This window comes from Schistocerca serialis, chromosome 3, assembly GCF_023864345.2.
Source record: "Schistocerca serialis cubense isolate TAMUIC-IGC-003099 chromosome 3, iqSchSeri2.2, whole genome shotgun sequence".
Taxonomy (NCBI): domain Eukaryota; kingdom Metazoa; phylum Arthropoda; class Insecta; order Orthoptera; family Acrididae; genus Schistocerca; species Schistocerca serialis.
Window position 1 is genome coordinate 197,805,019 of NC_064640.1, and position 22,758 is coordinate 197,827,776.

Below are 22,758 nucleotides of genomic sequence, written 5' to 3' on the forward strand. Positions count from 1 at the left end.
ACCAAAAATCTCTTCTATAAAAATAAACATGGATTCTGCATACAGAGATTTTGCAAAACTCAGCTAACTCTGTATCTCCATGAGATCCATAGACTTGCAGACAATAATGCTCAGGTTGACGCTACGTTCCCCGACTTTGGGAAGGCATTTGACAACGTCCTGCACTGCCATTTAGTGGAAAAAAAATGAGCTTACCAAGTATCAGACAAGGACTGTGTCTGGATTCAAGACTTCCTTGCAAATGTAACTCAACACATTGCTCTTAATGGAACAAAATCAACCAAAGTAAAGGTAACTTCAGTTACACCCCAAGAAGTGTGATAGGACTGTTGTGTGTTTACCGTGTGTGTAAATGGTCTAGCAGAAAGCATCAGAAGCTGTTCAATACTGTTCACAGATAATGTGTTTGTCTAAAGAAAGTAGCAATGCCAGAAGACAGTTACCTCGCAGAATGACATACAGAGGATTGTTGAATGGAGCAAGCTCTGGCAGTTGACCATAAATAAAAATAAATGTGACATATTACACATAAAATGGAAAAGAAATCCACTACTGTACAACTATACTATTGATGACAAATTTCTGGAAACAGTATCTACCATAAAATGTTTAGGAGTAACTATCCAGAGTGACCTTAAGTGCAATGACCATATAAAACAAATAGTAGGAAAAACACATGCCAGACTGAGATTCATAGGAATAATCTTAAGGGAGTATATCTCATCCAGGGAGGAAGTGGCTTAAAAGGCACTTGTTTGACAGATTTTTGAGTATTGTTTATCAATCTGGGATACTTACAAGATATGGCTGATAGAAGAGATAGATAAAATCCAATGAAGAGCACCATGTTTCATCACAGGATTATTTGTATGTGTGAGAGTGTTACAGAAGTGCTCAACATACTCCAGTGGCAGACATTACAAGAGAGGTTTTGTAAATCACACAGAGGTTTATTATTAAAATTTCAAGAGAGCACCTTCCAGGAAGTGTCAGATGACATAGTATTTCCTCTCACAAACATCTCACAATATAAACATGATTGTACAAAAATTGAGACATTAGAGCTCTAACAGAGGCTTTACTGACAGTCATTCTTCCTACATGCTGTTTGTGAGTGGAACAGGGAAGGGGGAGTAGCTACTGGTACCAGAAGTACCCTCCAACACACACTGTTAGGTGGCTTGTGGAGTATGGTGTAGATGTAGATGTTTTTTGGTGTCAGCTCTGTGTCCACAAACATGTGGCCCAAATATAGTAGATAAATTGTGTACCATGCATGGACATTTGGTTCTACATACCTCTAGAAACTTATCAAGGACTTTTTGAATCCATGTCATGCAGAATTACTGCTGTATTACATCCCAAAGATGGACCAACATGCTATTAGCTAGGAAACAATAATCTTTTGCCTCACAGCATATTTTAGTAGCCTTGATTGCAGTACAACCCAGTAGTAACTAAGTAACTGGTTTCAGTTGACCTTCACATCTAGGAAACAAAAATAAAAATAGTGTTTCAGTTTGATAACAATAAGTACAAACTTGAAAAAGTTTTTAAAATATTAAATTTTAAGAAATATTGAAACATTAAATACAATAAAACAATGTACCATATCTTCACAGTAATTGGTGTCTGAGACATCAAACAGTGTTAACCATCAGAAAATTGTTACTATGAGTAGCTTGTTAAAACATTCAGAATGCAACCACACCATTTCTGATGGTGTACAGAACCAGAAGAAGAATGATTGCAGCATGTACATCCCACCACCATCATGTTTTGCCAGTTATGGTCAATAGGCTGTACATAAAGACATACATCAACAAATTTATAAACCCAACAGGAAGAAGTATCATTGTAACACTTATGAAGTTATAGAGTCAACAAAATTGTACAGAAAAATCATAATCCCAATATAAATATAAAAATTACACAAACTTCGATTTTCAGATGATAGTTACATAAAAGGTATAAAAGGCACTTGCATTACACACGGTAATATCAAGAAATAAAGTTGCTACACTTTAAATGAATGAAAACAAATAAATGCTTTCTTTCCTGATGGGCTGCACCTATTATGGCTTCATGGATCAACTTGCCTCCACACCAGGGCACACTGTTGCCACTATTGACTTTTTATTTACCCTATTTTATGTATTTGACAAGCCAACATGACACCTTTGTTTTATAAATGGAGTGTGCTCTTGTTATGGTTGTGCAATTTGTGCACAGTAATATTATTTGCAGAAGGTCTGAAGATGACAGCTATACTTTGTCAAAACTAGTCATTGATAAAATAAAAATATTTCAGCATGTGAACTAAGCTGCAAAAATTCTTATTAATGATCAAAGATCAGATTGCACCTAGCAACATGTGCAACATATACTAAAACTGATATCAGTTACCAGAAGTCAACCACTGTACTCTGGCACCAGCTTCTTGCATGCAAAGTCAATGTTACAGTTTGAGTGCAGCAGCTCATGATGAATGTGGCAACTCTTTGTTGACAGTCTTACATGTAGAACACACCCACAACTTGGATTTTTCTATCTACTGGCATATTAATAAGATTAAAAACACAAAGATTCTACTACAAAGTATATCATCAAATATGCCTGAGTTGTAGCAATTTACATCAGCCATAGGGAATATGATAGAAGCTTTCTAGCCACACACAATGCATCATGACCCCAGAAATTACTTTCTCACACTGAGAGTAACATATGTTTTCATGTGAATCAGCCAGCTCTTCAAACTACATGCATGCTCTGAACAGTGAGCAAATATTACATACATTGCTGTGAAACATTGGAGACTCTAGGTTGGAATATCAACAAGGATAGATTGCTACTCACTGCAAAGATGACCCATTGAGTTGCAGACAGGAACAACAAAAAGACTGGTACACATAATAGCTTTCCAAATCAAACTGTGGTTCACTGAACAACTTTAAAAAATTAATAAGTGGCCAAAACACATTCGTTACAGAGTGCTATCTTGGTACACATTGCTTTAAATGTGTTTGATTTTAATGGCTTTGTAAACATGTCACCAAGTTGATTTTCAGAACACACATATTCTACATTGATATCTCCATATTGATACAGTTCATGCACAAAGTAATACCATACTTGTATGTGCTTAGAACGTTTGTGGAACTCTGTGTTTTTCACTAATTTAATGGTACTTCCATTGTCAATGTTTCTTTTCCCACTGATCTCCAACAGTAGTCTGCTGAGCCATACTAACTCCTTGGCTCCTTCACTTGCAGCAATGAATTTCACTTCAGTGGTGGATAGTGCAACTGATTTCTGCAGTTGAGATGTCCACGATACAGCCGTATCACCAATCATTGAAACAAAACCATTTGTTGATCGTCTTGTTTTAGTGTTGCCAGCAAAGTCAGCATCAGCACAGGCACAAAGTTTACCGCAATATGAAGTACAGAAGAGACCTAAGTCTGAAGAACCACAAAGACATCCGAAAATACATTTTACAGCGTTCCAATCAGAAGAATTGGGTTTAGCCATAGATCAAGAAACTTTTGAAACAGCATAAGCACGATCTGGATGAATCAAGCATGCCATGTACATTAATGATCCCACAGCTGAACAATAAGGAACGTTGTTGTCAAGAACATTGCCATATTCAGTGTCTAATTGTTCATTATCACATGGAGTTTTTAATGGTTTTGAATCAGCCATGTTAAAATGATGTAGAATTTCTGTGCATTGCTCACTGTGAAATAAACAAGCCAGAGTCTCATTGCTCTATTTGCATACCTAAAAATGAGTCTAAGGATCCCACTGTTATTTTGGATTCAGACTTTAACATGTCTAAAAATGAATTCACTGCACTTTCAGTTGTTCCTATGATAAGTCCATCATCGGCATAAATAGCAATCAGCAATTTTTTCTGTTTTGCTTTGTCAAATGTAAATGCAAATATCTCCTGTTGAACTAATAAAGCCATTTTTTGTGATCAATGAATGAAACTTATTATTCCAGCAACGATGTGATTAAGTCCACACAATGATTTCTTGAGTCGACAAACACAACCTGACCCATCATCAAAACCTTCTGGTTGAGCCAAGTATATTTCTGTATCCTAGTCACCATATACAAATGCAGTTCTAACGTCAAACTGAGCAAGTTTCAAATTTTCTTCAGCTGCAATCGCTATTACAGCACGAATAGCATCATAATGAGCAACTAGACTAAACGTTTCATCATGATCCAGTCTGGCAATTGAAACGTACTGTGCACAACCAAGCAAGCATGGTATCGATCAATTGATCCATCAGGTGTATATTTAATAAGAATCACCCATCGATCATTGACAACACGTTTTCCTTTACGCAGTTCTACCAAGTCCCAAGTATAATTTTCTTCAAATGATTTCATTTCTTCTTTCATTGCATTAAACCATTCACGGGAATTACTACCTTCCATAGTTTCATTGAAGTTTGTTGGTACAAGCTCTTCATAGATTGCTTTTGTGAGGCAAACTAATGCATTTGCTTCTTGAGAGTGATGAGGGTGGTATCCTAAGTCGTAGTCACCAAATTTTCCTGGGGGGACGTATTTCACGAACTGGATGTTGATTTGGTAACTCATTCAAATATTCTTGGTCACTAGTTTCAATCTGATCAACAGTAGATTCACTTTTCTCTTCTGTTTCTTCAGGTACGGAATTAAATTCCAATTCAATCAAATTTCCAGTCATACATAGCTTTTCTGGTTGAAAATCAACATTGCTTGATTTCATCAAACGATCTTTTGATGGAATCCACACTTAGTAACCATCTTTGTCATTCACGCAGCCAATGAAATGATCAGGTATAGCCTTTTCATCAAACATAGAACGAAATTTCTTTGGCAAATGAACATAGCATTTTGATCCAAAACTTTGTATATACACTCCTGGAAATTGAAATACAAACACCGTGAATTCATTGTCCCAGGAAGGGGAAACTTTATTGACACATTCCTGGGGCCAGATACATCACATGATCACACTGACAGAACCACAGGCACATAGACACAGGCAACAGAGCATGCACAATGTCGGCACTAGTACAGTGTATATCCACCTTTCGCAGCAATGCAGGCTGCTATTCTCCCATGGAGACGATCGTAGAGATGCTGAATGTAGTCCTGTGGAACGGCTTGCCATGCCATTTCCACCTGGCGCCTCAGTTGGACCAGCGTTCGTGCTGGACTTGCAGACCGCGTGAGACGACGCTTCATCCAGTCCCAAACACGCTCAATGGGGGACAGATCCGGAGATCTTGCTGGCCAGGGTAGTTGACTTACACCTTCTAGAGCACATTGGGTGGCACGGGATACATCCGGACGTGCATTGTCCTGTTGGAACAGCAAGTTCCCTTGCCGGTCTAGGAATGGTAGAACGATGGGTTCGATGATGGTTTGGATGTACCGTGCACTATTCAGTGTCCCCTCAACGATCACCAGCGGTTTACGGCCAGTGTAGGAGATCGCTCCCCACACCATGATGCCGGGTGTTGGCCCTGCGTGCCTCGGTCGTATGCAGTCCTGATTGTGGCGCTCAGCTGCACGGCGCCAAACACACATACGACCATCATTGGCACCAAGGCAGAAGCGACTCTCATCGCTGAAGACGACACGTCTCCATTCGTCCCTCCATTCACGCCTGTCGCGACACCACTGGAGGCGGGCTGCACGATGTTGGGGCGTGAGCGGAAGACAGCCTAATGGTGTGCGGGACCGTAGCCCAGCTTCATGGAGACGGTTGCGAATGGTCCTCGCCGATACCCCAGGAGCAACAGTGTCCCTAATTTGCTGGGAAGTGGCGGTGCGGTCCCCTACGGCACTGCGTAGGATCCTACGGTCTTGGCGTGAATCCGTGCGTCGCTGCGATCCGGTTCCAGGTCGACGGGCACGTGCACCTTCCGCCGACCACTGGCGACAACATCGATGTACTGTGGAGACCTCACGCCCCATGTGTTGAGCAATTCGGCGGTACGTCCACCCGGCCTCCCGCATGCCCACTATACGCCCTCGCTCAAAGTCCGTCAACTGCACATACGGTTCACGTCCACGCTGTCGCAGCATGCTACCAGTGTTAAAGACTGCGATGGAGCTCCGTATGCCACGGCAAACTGGCTGACACTGACGGTGGCGGTGCACAAATGCTGCGCAGCTAGCGCCATTCGACGGCCAACACCGCGGTTCCTGATGTGTCCGCTGTGCCGTGCGTGTGATCATTGCTTGTACAGCCCTCTCGCAGTGTCCGGAGCAAGTATGGTGGGTCTGACACACCGGTGTCAATGTGTTCTTTTTTCCATTTCCAGGAGTGTAGTTCAAACTGTTAAAAAACTTTGCCTGTCCACAATTAGAAAGGTGTTTTACCATCAGTACTTGACTTTCCAGTACGACTGAGTAGAAAAGCGGCTGTCACTTACATGAGCCCAAAATGATTTAGGTAACTTGCTAGACGTTAACATTGAGAGGGTTAATTCAACTATATGTTGATTTGCTTGTTCAGCAACACCATTTTGCTCAGGACTGTCTGGACACGTAAGACGAAACTCAGCACCACGGTCTTGTAGGACAGCAACTACCACGTTACAATTAAACTCTCCTCCACCGTAAGTCTGAAATACTTTTACCTTATGACCAATAGCATCATACTCCTTCAAAAATATTTTCAAATTGTTAGTCACTTCAGATTTATTTCCCATGAAATATATCTAAACAAAACAAGAAAAATCATCTTTGAAAATCACGTAGTAATGAAAACCATTTATAGAGTCAATAGACATGGGTCCATTAATGTCTGCATTGACCAACTCACCGACAGTTTGTGGACAATCTCTGCGATGGCTAAATGATTTTCGGTGGGATTTCCCAAGAACACATCCATCACAAAATGATGTCCTATCGGCCGGCCGAAGTGGCCGTGCGGTTAAAGGCGCTGCAGTCTGGAACCGCAAGACCGCTATGGTCGCAGGTTCGAATCCTGCCTCGGGCATGGATGTTTGTGATGTCCTATGAGGTTAGTTAGGTTTAACTAGTTCTAAGTTCTAGGGGACTAATGACCTCAGCAGTTGAGTCCCATAGTGCTCAGAGCCATTTGAACCATTTTTTGATGTCCTATCATGGGACTTAACTGATATACTGAAATGAGAGAGCACATCTTGTACCTGATGTTTATCTTGATGACCGAGTCTCTCATGGTGATGAATTCTTCTCGGACCAGCATCAAGACCTGGTGGCTATCCAATCTGTCTGCAGACGCCACTGCCTTCAGATCGGAGTGTTCCTGACGTATTTTGTCAATTGTGGGATTCCATGCTGCACCGAACTGCAAACTGCTATCCCTGTTTACTAAATTGTTGTGCAGACATATCCCCAGTGCCTCTTTGAAGATTGAGTCCCAGAAACCATTGGCACTGCACAGCTTCTTTGTTTTTTCGAATTCAAAGGTGTGTCCCTCGATAATGCTGTCTTCTGCTACTGCGAACTTGTTTGTCTGTCCTAGTCGTACATTCCTGAAGTGTTCAGTACAGTGCCGGGAGATATATCATTGTGTCTGCCCAGTATATTCTGTCCCACATTCGCACTCAGTACTGTAAATGCCCTGTGCCTACAACCCCAAGTATATCTTTGACTTTTTTCGGTGCATGAAATATGGTTGTTATTTCATGCTAATTTAATATTCTTGCACTCTTGGCTGTTTGTGGTCCATAAAACGGCAGAAATGCCACATGTTTTGCTTTGTCTTCTTCTGGTTTCTCCTCCCACCTCTTGTCTGCATGCAAGGCATGTCTTATTTGTGTCTCGGTGTAGCCATTCTTACAGAAGGATTCCCGCAGATGTGCTAACTCATGCGGCAAACTCTTGCTGTCACAGATCAACCTGCCTATTTGCACTAAGGTGTTCAGTATTGAGTTACATTGTGCTGGATGGTGGCAGCTCCAAGCATTGAGATATAAGTCCATGTGTGTCTTCTTCCTGTAGACCGAGTGTCCCAATGTATCATCCAGATTTTTCGTGGTTGAAAGATCCAAGAAAGGAAAGCAGCCATTCTCTTATACGTAATGTATGCCATTGAGATGGCGTAGGGACTCCTGTAGTTTTTCCTTGCAATGGGGCCACACTACAACAGTGTCGTCTAGGTATTGGTAGAACACCTTTGGTTTATGGTGGGTGATGTTCAGTCCCACGTCTTCAAAGTGCTCCTTGTACAAGTTGGCAATACCTGTGGCCAGGGGGGAACCCATGGCAACACCATTTGTTTGTTCATAGAAAGCCGCGCAGGATTAGCCGAGCGGTCTAAGGTGCTGCAGTCATGGACTGTGTGACTGGTCCCGGCAGAGGTTCGAGCCCTCCCTCGGGCATGGGTGTATGTGTTTGTCCTTAGGATAATTTAGGTTAAGTAGTGTGTAAGCTTAGGGACTAGAGGTGGGCAAACTCATTCATCCTTGGTAACTAGTTCACTGCTGATCATACTTTTTTGGGAACCATTCATTTTTACTCGTTCACTGTTCTTTTATGCTCGGTATATGGTTCTTATGAAAAACTGAAAACTAGTAGTGTGGGTGACTGAAGGATGGAGGGCACCAGGAGGGGGCACTTGCCCCCCCCCCCCCCCCTGGAATACAGAGTTTTTATGCATTACAGAATTCTCACACACTTTTAGAAGAAATTTCAGTGATTCCGTAGAACCTCTCATTTAGCCAACTGTAGCCTTGTGTGGCTGATTGCAGGGAAATAATATAGGGTGGCGCACGGAAAACCGGCATCGAGTACAGACTACTCGCCAATTATGGATAATGTGTTGCCCGTTACAAACAGATACAACAAACAGACAAACATGTAATAATTAGACAGTGAAGAAATAACAAGCTAATGCAAGCAACAATTGCGGAACAATCGATGCTGATGTGTAGAGAGCTGGGGAAGAGAACATGAAAATCCCATGTGATACACATGAGCTATAGCTCATGTAGTCTTGTAAACCTGTTGGTGGCTGTTTCCCAACTTTATAGACCACAAGCGTCTTGTATAAAATTCTTCATTTCAACTTCCACTACATAGCTATGCTACGTTGTAAACAATAATCGTTTACACCCTATATGTACTTCACATTGTCTCTGAGTTCGTAGGTGAAGTAGACTTTATGGAATGTAAAATAAAATGTGGTTTTCTCATACTTGCATCACACACTTAGTAAAAATTAGGTTTTTATGTTGCATTATTAAAGTTAATGCAGCAATAATAATAATAATAATAAAGTTCACAGTAATAAAGTTTTTGGTTTGAAAGCTTCTTCTGAACAAATGTTTTTGAGATAATAAGTAAATACAATTTTATGACAATCTATGTCTTTTCAAATAAAGGGGCACCGCTTTTCCTACTGAGCCAAAATGACCCACAACCCTTTTTTCTTTTCTTTTTTTTTTTTCAAAGAGACTAAACTAGCAGGTAATGCAAATGGGAAACAACCAAACTTAAAAATAATTAGAGCCTTCCTAAATGTAATGTTTTGTATATGAAAGATACACGAAAATCGTTTTATATGAATTTTATTACACTAAAAATTAAGAAAATTATTGAAAGTTAGCTGCTATATCAAGTTGATGAAACCAAATAATATACGAATAACGAAAAAAACTTGCCATGTTATTAGTATGTCTTCTGCTGTTCATCGATATAATGAAGTGAGCTGATATGCCCTTTTGTTACCTGAAAAGACATACCTATTACATACAACATAATTTATATGTAATTTATGTAACTATAAAATACTTTTTGATTACTGGTCATGGGCGCTAAATAGCCAGAACCAAGTGCATGAACAGTTTGGTACACATCTGAAATAGGCAAGCGCAGTGAACGAAATGAACAACTGGATACTGAACTAACTAGGAGGAGTCAGCAGTGGAACTGAGACAAGTGGTCATGTGAAGAATGACGAGTGCAGCCAAGGGAGACCGAGACTGAGACGAGCATGCAATCAAGGCTGGAACGAGAACTGCCGAAGTGACCGCTGCGACCGCAGTGAACTAGTGAACTATGTACCGATCGTTCTTCATTCCCGGGAACTATAAGTAGACCGCTGCAACCAAAGTGAACTATGAATCGATCGTTCCTTGGAATATGTTCCTTGGTCCTTTTGTTCATCTTGGTGAACCGTTCCATTGCACCTGTTTGTTCGCGAACTACCCATCTCTATTAGGGACTGATGACCTTAGCAGTTAAGTCCCATAAGATTTCACACACGTTTGAACATTTTGTTCATAGAATTCCCCACCAAATTTGAAGTACATTGTGGTTAACACAAAACAAAAGAGTCTGAGTGTGTCCTCATTGAAGTGATCTTCAAGTAGGGCTAAGGAATCATCCAGTGGCACCCAGGTGAAAAGAGAAGTGACATCAAAGCTGACTGGTAGATCCTTCTCATCCAGGCATAACCCTTGGAGTACCTTAACAAATTTGGTTGAGTTCTTGACATGGTAAGGGCAGTGACCCATGAGTGGTTTTAACAGCTGTGCTAGGTGCTTCACTACACTATACATCAGAGAATTTATGGTGTTCGATATAGGATGTAGTGGGACATTCTCCTTATGGATCTTCAGGAGGCCATTCGGTCACAGTGGAGCCGGTGCCTTCGGGTAAAGCTTCCTAATGGTGTTTCTGTTAAGTCCTGAGCTATTGAGAAGATCGATGGTCTTACGTGTAACAGAAGCAGTTGCGTCTTTCCCCACTTCTTTGTATGCTGGATCTTGTAGTAAGGTGTTGATCTTCTGCCATTAATCTTCTGACTTCAGTAGGACTGTTGCATTCCCTTTGTATGATGCTAAGACCACTATACCCCTGTCATCGCGAAGGTTCAACAGTGCCTTGCGCTCTTCTGCCGTAATGTTGTTCTTTGGCATTCTTGCTTGCTGGTCTCCCTCCTCACTTCCTCGGCTGCTCTCAGTGGGAGTCCAATTATGGCTTGCTCGACGCTGCAGATGATGTCATGTTTTGGGAACGTTCTTGGAGTCGGAGCATAGTTCAGGCCTTTTGACAGCATGGAGATTGTTGGTTCACCAAATGTCAGGTTGATGATGGTCTTAAGAGTGATTTCAGGTGTGCCGCAGGGTAGTAGGACCGTTGCTATTCGCAATATATGTAAATGACCTTGTGGATATAATTGGAAGTTCACTGAGGCTTTTTACAGATGATGCTGTAGTATAATGTGAGGTTGTAACAATGGAAAATTGTACTGAAATTCAGGAGGATCTGCAATAAATTGGCGCATGGTGCAGGGAATGGCAATTGAATCTCAATGTAGACAAGTGTAATGTGCTGTGAATACATAGAAAGAAAGATCCTTTATCATTTAGCTACAATATAGCAGGTCAGCAACTGGAAGCAGTTAATTCCATAAATTATCTGGGTGTAGGCATTAGGAGTGATTTAAAATGGAATGATCATATAAAGTTGATCGTCAGTGAAAGCAGATGCCAGACTGAGATTCATTGGAAGAATCCTAAGGAAATGCAATCCAAAAACAAAGGAAGTAGGTTACAGTACACTTGTTTGCCCACTGCTTGAATATTGCTCACCAGTGTGGGATGCGGACCAGATAGGGTTGATAGAAGAGATAGAGAAGATCCAACGGAGAGCAGCATGCTTCATTACAGCATCATTTAGTAATCGCGAAAGTGTTGTGGAAATGATAGATAAACTTCAGTGGAAGACTCTGCAGGAGAGACGCTCTATAGCTCAGTACTGGCTTTTGTTGAAGTTTCGAGAACTTATCTTCACTGAGGAGTGAAGCAGTATATTGCTCCCTTCTACGTATATCTTGCAAAGAGACCATGAGGATAAAATCAGAGAGATTAGAGCCCACACAGAGGCATACTGACAATCTTTCTTTCCACGAACAATACAAGACTGGAATAGAAGGGAGAACCGATAGAGGTACTCAAAGAACCCTCCGCCACACACCATCAGGTGGCTTGTAGATTATGGATGAAGATTTAGATGTAGAATATTGCTGGCTTTCTCCTCCTGTTGACATCTGCCCGGAAGTCTGAGGAGCTTCTGGCACTGTTTGTTAGTGGCTTTCTTCTTTTGGAGCTCACTGCTGGCATACCAGTTCCTGTCCAGCCATTTCCAGGTGTGTGATGGGAGAGTGGAAGCTAGGTACAGGTGGTGAGTGAGCAAAGTCTTGGCATTCTTGTCGAGTTCCATTCTGGTAACATGTATGTGTTCCTGTACTAAGGCTGAACCAGCCCGTCATAATATGCATTTTGTCCTCACCGTGTTGACAGGATGCCACAAGTTTGTAAACTGCAGCATCACTTCCTCATCCCAACACCCCAGCAAGAAGGCTAGTCTGCTGAGCAGCTTTCTCTTCTTGATTTGTAGATTCTGCAGCATCTTGTAGTTACCCTGGACATCCTCCTCGTAGAGGTGTGATATTTGCGACTGCAGTCTTTCTTGGTGTATTCCACTGATGAATTCTTCTTGAGTAATCAGTCGAGTGCTGGTGTTGTCTTGTTGCAACATTTCAATGAGTTTTGTACCTATCACCTTCTGGCGAAGTGTCAGGATGCAGTGTTCTGCATATCTATATAGCTGCTTGGCTGCCGTCCGCTACTGTAGGCTGGCCAATCATGTTCCTCTGGAAGGGGCTACCGTGTCAGTAGTTGGGAGGGGGGCGGGGGGGGGGGGGGGGAGTGGTGGACCAGTGTCGAGACTCGGTGGCTATCCAATCTGTCTGCGGATGCTGCTGCCTTAAGATCGGAGCGTTCCTGATGTATTTTTCAATTGTGGGTTTCGACATTGCACTGAGCTTCAAACTGCTATCCTTGTTTACTAAATTGTTGTGCAGACATATCACCACTGCCTCTTTGAAGATCAAGTCCCAGAAACCATTGGCGCTGTGCAGCTTTTTCGTTTTTTCGAATTCGTCTGTGTGTCCCTCAATAATGCTATGTTCTGCTACCACGGACTTGTTTGACTGTTCTAGTCATACGTTCTTGATGTGTTCAGTACAGCACTGGGAGATACATTGTTGTGTCTGCTCAATATATTCCATCCCACATTCGCACTCAATGCTGTAAGTGCCCGGCGTCAGCAACCCCAGTTGGTCTTTGGTTGAGCCAAGTATATCTTTGACTTTTTTCTGTGCGTGAAAGGTGGTCGTTATTTCGTGCTTCTTTAATATTCTTGCTATCTTGGCTGTTGGTGGTCCAGCAAGTGTCAGAAACCCCACACATTTGCCTTGTCTTCTTCAGGTTTTTCCTCTCCTCTCATGCCAACACTGTAGTTGTTCTTCTGAAGTTGCTAAATTAATCATTACTTGTGATTCTGGGAGGACAAACACACAGGTTCATAATGTATACTGAGCTAAATAGTCTTCCTGTTGCGACTATTTCACTATGTTGCCAAATGACAACACCTTTATTATCATAAGTCACATTATATCCACGTTGTGTAGCTTGACGGACAGAGAAAAGTTAGTGTCTGACATCAGGTACATACCAGTCCTTTTCAAGCAAAGCAGGTGTCCACCTTTTGTTTATCAATATTTCAATATCAATACTGCCAGTCCCATGTACAAAAATAACTTCTTTGCCAGCTGTCTGCACACACATGTTGGAGTTGGAAACATTTCAAATGTAGCGAAATGCCATTTATTTGGTGAAATATGATGTGTCGTGCCAGAGTCCGAAATCCAAGAATCTGGACTATCAAAATTAACATGAGACAACAAGCTAGTGGCTAGAAATTTATTTGGTTTGTTGCTCACTTTTAGACTGGAACTCGAATTATTATTGTTGTTAGCTGTCATTTTTGCTTCTTTTGCAGCCATGTGCTTTTGGCAGTTTGCGGTAATAAGTCCAGCTTTCTTCCAATGCAGACACATATGACTTTCTTTCTTCTTTGACTTACTCCCCTCTGTTGCAAATTTCTTCTGTTTTCGATTTTGTGTAGAAAGCAGCAGCTGCCTGTGTAGCTCGCGAATTCTCAATTGAACGCAAATTCTCCATTGGAAGCTGTGTCATTTGCTCAGCTTTAGGAACATGATACTAGGTTGACCTGTAAAACTGATATTTTGGTCCTAATGTTTTGAAAATATGATGGTGGAGCAGCAAAAGGTGCAAAGTTGCATTTGGATTAATTTTGTTCAGGTCACTGCACAATTCATGGAAAATGTTTGCAAGTAGCGATGTGTTTTTTGTTATAGATGTGAAATCATCTTTTGTCATTTCAAAGAAACAATCGTACAATGTATATAGTCGCTGCAATGAAGGTTGTTCATATACTGACATATGGGATCCCAAATTTCTTTTACATCAGTCTTCTTTCTTACATGAATAGCAGGTTCCTCATCAAGTGCCATTCCAATGATACAAGCTGCCCAAGCATTGTCCCGTAGCCTGAGCTGATGTGCGTTGGATGGTTCTTCTCCTTCCAATAATGATGGACATATGTGTACCATCTATAATCAAATAAAGAGAACCTTCCTTTAAACAAAGTTGAATCTGCCAATTCCATGTTTCCCACTGATCTTCACTTGACAGTTTGCAAATGTTTGTACGACTAATATCATCACTCAACTGAAGCACTGTGTCTGTCATTCCAAAAGTTTTGCAGTCTCACGAAATCCTAGCAAACAGAAAAATAGTCTCATGAACAAATACTATAATTCTCAGAGCCTGAAGTGTTCAAACATGGGACCATAACTTGTTGTGGATGAACTTAGGATATAATTTTATAGCAAGAACACAACACTTTTAGTAATACTGATCTTCATTTAATATCTCAAAGATGGCTACTAGCAACATGAAAACTTCAAACAAAAACATGAAAAACAAAAGAAACTCTTAGGAGCAAAGAAATTCACAACACAGAACCAGGCACCACCATAACAGAGGAGAGGAAACACAGTTATGATTTGTTAAGGTTATTTGTTATAAATTCACGGGTGAGTGAAAATAAACACTTCATGGCTTGTCATATGTAGTCTGTGCCCATAACCTGTTAAGATTATTTTTTTCTTCTCTATCTTTTATATGTTGGTGTTCAAGTATGTAATGAAACTGTTAGTTAGTCAGAAATAAATAATCTTAACATGATTTATTTCCTTGAACAAGATTCACACGAGCAAGCACACCTCATGAACACTTGACCAGTACCACTGACAGCTCCAACTGGTCAGAGCTGCGTGTGGTAGCAGCCAAGCATTCATGAGGTGTACTTGCTTGTGTGAATCTATGTGTGTTTTCTTTACTGTGCTGAAGAAGACTTTGGCTGGAACCTATAATGTGTAACAGTGTCTCATTGTTCCTGTCTGCAACTCAGCGGTTCATTTTTACAGACAGCTTAAACACTGTATTTATGACTTTTCTTGAAAAATAACTTCCTGACATGTTCATATGTTTTTTTGTAGAAAAAAAACTGAATAATGTCAACTACTGTTTCGTTTTTAAATTGTGGAGTAAACAACACCTGACTGTTCCTGGAAAATATTATCTGAATGAATAAGTGAATGAATATGACATATATGAAAAAAATTATTGACTGAAACTGTGAATAGCTAAGTATGTGTGAGCATGTAAATCACATTGTCGAGCCTTGATGTGAGTAACATACATGGGGGACAATGATAGCTGTAAAGCAGCCAGTATTGGGAGTTTTGAGAAGTAAAACTTACTTCAGTCCATCAGTTGATCAAGGATGGAGTTAAACTGTGTATATTTGCATTTTGTTGATGTATTATTTTGTAATTTCATGTAAAGTGATATCTGAATGCGGAGTGATCCAAAGAGGGAGAGTACCATATTAAGTGACCGAAATATGAAGGTGATTGACTTCTTTCTGTAAAATGAGGGAAAGCACCACTGACCTATAGTGAATCTATACATGGAGCACAGAAAAATATACCAGAAAACAGCATTCACACTAGCTTTTGAGCACTAGCTGTTTTTCCAGCAGTAATACATGCTTTTACACATACAGCCACACAGACAGCCAATGCACACTCCCATGGCCAAGGCAAGACTAATTATTGGCACTTGATTATTGAAAGTTGTTGCCTGAGTTGATGGTGGTGGGTAGGGGCCAGTGAAGGATGCAGGTCTTTGGACAAATGACTTTGGTGCCCCACAACAAAATGAAAAAAGTACAGAGGGTCCAACAAGAGATGTTGGGCAGGAGTGAAAGAGGATAGAGAGGTGAAGATGAAGAGAGAGAATGAGAGGGAACAGAGAAGAGAGAGAGACCAAAAAATCGGTGGAGGTGAGGGGGAGAGAGAGAGAGAGAGTGAGAGAGAGAGAGAGAGAGAGAGAGAGAGAGAGAGAGAGAGAGAGAGAGAGAGAGTGGGGGGAGAGGGGGAGAGAGGGAGGGAGGGATGGAAGGAGGGAGAGGAAGAAGAATGACCCCCGCATGGGGAAGGGGTGGAAGAGGAAAAGTGGTGGGAGAAGTTAGTGCATGATCTGGTTGGAGAAGGGGTAGTATGGACAGAAGAGAGAAGGGGTGGCAAGGTGAGGCAACAAGAACACGTTGAAGGCAGGTTTAGGGCAGGGGGATGGCAAGAGTGCAGGATGTATTGGAGAGACAATTCGTATCCATGTAATTCAGAGAAACATGTGTTGAACTACGCAAATGGGATTTGTCTCTCCAACACATCCTGCACTCTTGCAATCCCCTGGCCTAACCTTCACTAACATGTTCCCTCTGCCTCACCTGGCTTTGTCCTTCTATCTCCCATTCATACCACTACTTCTCCAACAAGATCATGCACTGCCCTCCCCCACAATTCTTTCTCTCCCCTCCCCATGTGGGCATTCTCTCTTTTCCACTCTTCCCTCTCCATCACCTCTCACCCCTATCCCTCTTTTCAACCCATCTCCTTTCTCTGTCCCCTCCCTTTCTCCCTCTTCATCTTCACCTTTCTATCCTCTTTCACTCCTCCTCCCCTGAGTGCCCCAGTCTTCGTACATCTCTTGTTTCATCCTCCATACTTTTTTGCCTTGATGTCCTACCATTAAGTCATCTGTCCAAAGACCTACATCTTTTTGACCACCACCTCCTTGAACCCTTCCCTGTGACCTCCCCAACTCCATCATCACAGGCAACTGCTTTTAATAATTGAGTATCAATGACTAGTCTTGTCTTGGCCAGTGTGCATTTGATGTCTGTGTGGCTGTCTGTGTCAATATGTGAACTATTGATGGAAAAAGAGCTAGTGGTTCAAAACTAGTGTGAATGCTGTTTTCTGTTATGTGTTACTGGACTCCATCCATTGATCAGCTCTATGTGAGTGGTTGCCTTTCCATTATTTTATATATTGCTAGATCCAGGGATTTCCATTATTGTTATTGTTGACTACTTTGTTATGCATCCCATTAGATAAATGATATTTTGCACAGTGTGGTACTGGGAGAGGAATTTTAGGCATGAGTCAGGAGTCTGTGGTCAGCTCTTGTGATGAGATGTCTTATAGCCCAGAGTTCTATGGATTTTCATTAGAATGGAGTAATAGTGATTTGGCAGAGAATTTGATTTTTTGGTAAACGTACATGATCATTCATGCATGATGCCAATGAAAATTTTGAATTTTTTGAGAGATTTGTGCATTTCTTATTCAAGGTATACACTGACAAGCAAAACATTATGACCACTGCCCACTTCAATGTTTGATGCCGCCTGGTGGCACTTTGGGCACGTGACGTGGTAACAAAAGTATGTAAGTAGAGCAGACACAGACAGGGACCGCACTAGCAAAGATATGGACTGCAATTGGGGAAATCCACTGAGATAAGCAACTTTGACAAAGGGCAGAATATTATTATACAGAGCCTATGAATGAGTATATTGGAAACCATGGAGCTGGTTGAATTTTCATCTGCTATTGTCATGAGAATCTACAGAAACTGGTAGAAGGACAGTGAAACTGCCATGAGGCACTAAGTGGTTGGACATCCATTACTGTTAACAAAGATGGGCTTTGGAGGCTTTCTGCACTGTAAAGTAGGATAGATGGTGAACTGTGGCATCTCTGTTGAAAGTGCACAATGTTGGTGCACGTGCAATAGTTTTGGAGCACACCATTCATCATACATTGTTTAACATGGAGATCCACAGCAGACCACCCCAATGTGTTCACATGCTGACCCAACAGCACCATCAGTTATGACTGCAGTTGGCATGAACCATCGGGATTTGACCATAGATCACTGGAAACATGTCAGCTCTTCGGGTGAATTTTTGCTACACTCGGGTAATTGTCATCTCCACAAATGCCATCATTGAGGTAAACAGTGGCTTGAAACTTTCAGTGCACTACAGTCAAAGGCTGATGAGAGCAATATTATGCTATGGGAGAGATTATGCTATGGGAGAGATTCTCCTCCACCTGCATGGGACCTGTGGTAGTAATTGAACACACACTGGTAGCTGCAAACCATCTACACCCCTTCATGCTTGATGCCTTCCCCGATGATGTCATCTTTCAGCAGTATAATTGTTCTTGTCTCAGAGTCAGAACCATGCTACATTGGTTTGGGGAACATTATAGTGAATTCATGGTGATATCTTGATGACCAAATTCCTATGGAATCCATCTGGATTGCTATCAGACCCCATCAACACGTATGCACAGAATCAGTGATGTATTTTGTTCCAAAGATGGACAAACAACCTATTAAGCAGGTGGTCCGAATATTATGGCTCACCATTGTAATTCCGTATGGTGCAATGTGCAGTTATAACCAGGAATTTTTGAAATCCGAAGGTGATCTGTAAAATATTTGAGTGAGCATTTGATACTGTTGAATACCATATGTCTTTGACAAACCATTTACTAACTGATGAACAGTTGTTTCCATACCAGGTCTGAGTTAAAAACCTTAAACTGGCTGATAGAGAGAGGGAGAGTATTGTAAGTGAGAAAGGCTCATTGAAAACAATGTTTATTTTCAAGACACAAAGGAATTACATGCACTAGCTGCCAGTAGACACTGATTTAAACCAATGAGGAAATCTGAAATCTTATGCCAGATCAGGATTCAAATCCGGTTCTCCGATCATCATAGCTGCACAGATTACTCTCGCAAACCTCCTATGAGACCCAAATTCTCATCTTATCCACATACTACTGATTTAGTGCCCCTTGCACATTATACTCATTACTTGCAGCAGTTTGCCAATTCCCATAAGAGTTCGAGAATGTTGTGCATCTGCACTGAAGTGATCGTTGGCTGTCAGACAACATTTTGATCCTGCAGCTATTATTAATCAAGACACAAAGGAATTAATTATATTAGCTACCAGTGGTCACTGCTTTAAATCAATGGGGAAAGTTGAAAATTTGTGCTGGAACATATTTGAACCTGCTTGTCATGTTTATTAGGCAGACATTCTGACTACTGCACCATCCAGTCACAGTGACCATTGCAAGTGCACGGACTACTCTAGCATGCCTCCTGTCAGACCCATATTCTCAGCTTATGTACACACAGCTTATGTAGTGTCCCTTGCCCATTATCCTCATTACTTTCCACATTTTTCCAATTCCCATAAGAGTTTGAGCATTGTGTGCATCTAACTGAAGTGATCATTGGCCGTCCTCACCTAATTATGTATGTGGTGTCTGTTCTTCTGGACATGTCCAAAAGAACAGACACCACATATATAATTAAGGTGAGGATGGCCAATGATCACTTCAGTACAGATGCACACCACACACAGAGGCATACCACACTCAAATTCTTATGGAAATAGACAAAATGCCATGAGTAATGAGGATCATGGGAAAATGGCACTACATCAGTAGTGTGTGGTAAGTTGTGAATTTGGCTCTCACAGGAGGCATTCTAATTTAGGCCATGCAGTTGATGGCCACTGTGTCTGGATGATGTAATGGTCAGCACATCTGCCTAGTAAACAGGAGACCTGGGTCCAAACCCCAGTCCAGTACAAAATTTCAAATTTCCCCATTGATTTAAATCAATGCCCACTAGCAAATAATGCCATTAATTCCTTTGTGTGTCTTGATTCATCCTGCCTCTAGGATCAAAGGGGTGTGTGTTCTTTCAGACATGTCCAAAAGGACGAACACCACATATATGTGTGTTTGTTTTCATTCTTTCATTTCTGGAACTGTATATTAGAACAGACTTTGAAGCAAATGTGTGTGTATAAAAAAAAAAAAAAAAAAAAAAAAAAAAAAAAAAAAACGTTTTAATGCAAGGATTTTTCTTCATTTGGTAGTTACAGCCAGATTTGATAAAGTTAATTCACTTTAACAGTATAGTATAGTTAACTATATCTATACACCCTGTTGACCTGTGTAGGGCAGCTAAATTTTGCACCTTTTAGTAGCTGAAGAATATTATATGTCAATTCAGAGCAGTCCATATTTTCTAAAGAACTCACCAGGGTGAGTACTCTCTATGTTGGTAGGATAGCAGAACATACTTGCACTTGCAATATTAAAACAATAGTTCTGACTGAACCTGTGTTGTGCAATATTAAAACAATAGTTCTGACTGAGCCTGTGTGCCTCTTTCAGGATAGATAGGGAGACACTTCCTTTTTGTAAAAATTTCAGTCTTCTCCAGTGATTTTAAATACTTTAAATAATGGAAGCATTGTGTTTTTAATGTTATTAATGTAGCAATGGGTAGGAAAATCCAATTTTTGGATGTGTTCTAGATGGAAAACTGCCAATGCAGAGTTGCTGTCTTCCCCGTTTGCTGCACTCATGTTATGACATCAGCTTTGCTAAGCATTCTTGAAGGATGTTGTTGAGCAGGTATGGTGGTTGACCTCTGGAAACTGATACCAATTCCCATATTATATGAAGCACTGCCATTATTTGTTTTCATTTATTTAAGATATAATTATCATATTTCTTGGTATTACCCTGTGATATGCTCTTGCCTTTTATATATTGTAGGTGGTTGCCATCTGAGCTGAAACTCATGCCTGTCCCAATATAGTCCTGACACAGCTTTTAAGTATTTTATGTACAATTTTTTAATTAGGTCCATTACTTTTAAAGTGTTTTCATGATGATAGTTCTTTCTGTTTGGTTCTTAAATTTATAAATGTATATCCTTGTGCACAACCTGTTGACTGTAGCTGGCAAATCATGATGGTGGTGGGCAAACACATGCAGCAATCAGTCATATTCCATTTCTGTACACTACCAGACATGCTCTGGTAATATTTTGAAAATTTAGCAAGTTACTCATAGCATGCAGCTTTACTGTATGGTTAAATGATGATGGCGTCCTCTTGGGTAAAATATTCCGGAGGTAAAATAGTCCCCCATTTGGATCTCCGGGTGGGGACTACTCAAGGGAACATCGTTATCAGGAGAAAGAAAACAGGCTTTCTACGGATCGGAGCGTGGAATGTCAGATCCCTTAATCGGGCAGGTAGGTTAGAAAATTTAAAAAGGGAAATGGATAGGTTGAAGTTAGATATAGTGGGAATTAGTGAAGTTCAGTGGCAGGAGGAACAAGACTTTTGATCAGGTGAATACAGGGTTATAAATACAAAATCAAATAGGGGTAATGCAGGAGTAGGTTTAATAATGAATTAAAAAATAAGAGTGCGGGTAAGCTACTACAAACAGCATAGTGAACGCATTATTGTGGCCAAGATAGATATGAAGCCCACACTTACTACAGTAGTACAAGTTTATATGCCAACTAGCTCTGCAGATGATGAAGAAATTGAAGAAATGTATGATGAGATAAAAGAAATTATTCAGATAGTGAAGGGAGACGAAAATTTAATAGTCATGGGTGGCTGGAATTCGGTAATAGGAAAAGGGAGAGAAGGAAACGTAGTAGGTGAACATGGACTGGGGGGAAGAAATGAAAGAGGAAGCCACCTGGTAGAATTTCGCACAGAGCACAACTTAATCATAGCTAACACTTGGTTCAAGAATCATAAAAGAAGGTTGTATACATGGAAGAAACCTGGAGATACTGACAGGTTTCAGATACATTATATAATGGTAAGACAGAGATTTAGGAACCAGGTTTTAAATTGTAAGACATTTCCAGGGGCAGATGTGGACTCTGACCATAATCTATTGGTTATGAACTGTAGATTAAAACTGAAGAAACTGAAAAAAGGTGGGAGTTTAAGGAGATTGGACCTGGATAAACTGACTAAACCAGAAGTTGTACAGAGTTTCATGGAAAGCATAAGGGATCAACTGACATGAATGGGGGAAAGAAATACAGTAGAAGAATAATGGGTAGCTTTGAGGGATGAAACACTGAAGGCAGCAGAGGATAAAGTAGGTAAAAAGACGAGGGCTGCTAGAAATCCTTGGGTAACAGAAGAAATATTGAACTTAATTGATGAAAGGAGAAAATATAAAAATGCAGTAAATGAAGCAGGCAAAAAGGAATACAAACGTCTGAAAAATGAGATCGACAGGAAGTGCAAAATGGCTAAGCAGGGATGGCTAGAGGACAAATGTAAGGATGTAGAGACTTATCTCATGAGGGGTAAGATAGATACTGCCTACAGGAAAATTAAAGAGACCTTTGGAGAAAGGAGAACCACTTGCATGAATATCAAGAGCTCAGATGGAAACCCAGTTCTAAGCAAAGAAGGGAAAGTAGAAAGGTGGAAGGAGTATATAGAGGGTCTATACAAGGGCAATGTACTTGAGGACAATGTTATGGAAATGGAAGAGGATGTAGATGAAGATGAAGGGGGAGATATGATATTGCGTGAAGA

General features: G+C 40.9%; 1 protein-coding gene across 7 annotated transcripts in view; it reads left to right on the forward strand.

The window, feature by feature from the left end:
* The window catches only part of LOC126469904 (bestrophin-2-like), a 668,302-nt gene that overhangs the window by 591,841 nt on the left and 53,703 nt on the right, over positions 1 to 22,758 (forward strand). Inside the window, exon 11 of one of the 7 annotated variants that reach the window (XM_050097261.1) lies at positions 3,273 to 3,351. The exons of the other annotated variants lie outside the window; for them this stretch is intronic. Within the exon in view, the coding sequence (XP_049953218.1) occupies positions 3,273 to 3,322 (50 nt within the window). The 3' untranslated portion in view covers positions 3,323 to 3,351. Of the gene's footprint in view, positions 1 to 3,272; positions 3,352 to 22,758 lie in introns of those variants that run through there. 7 annotated transcript variants of the gene reach the window in all.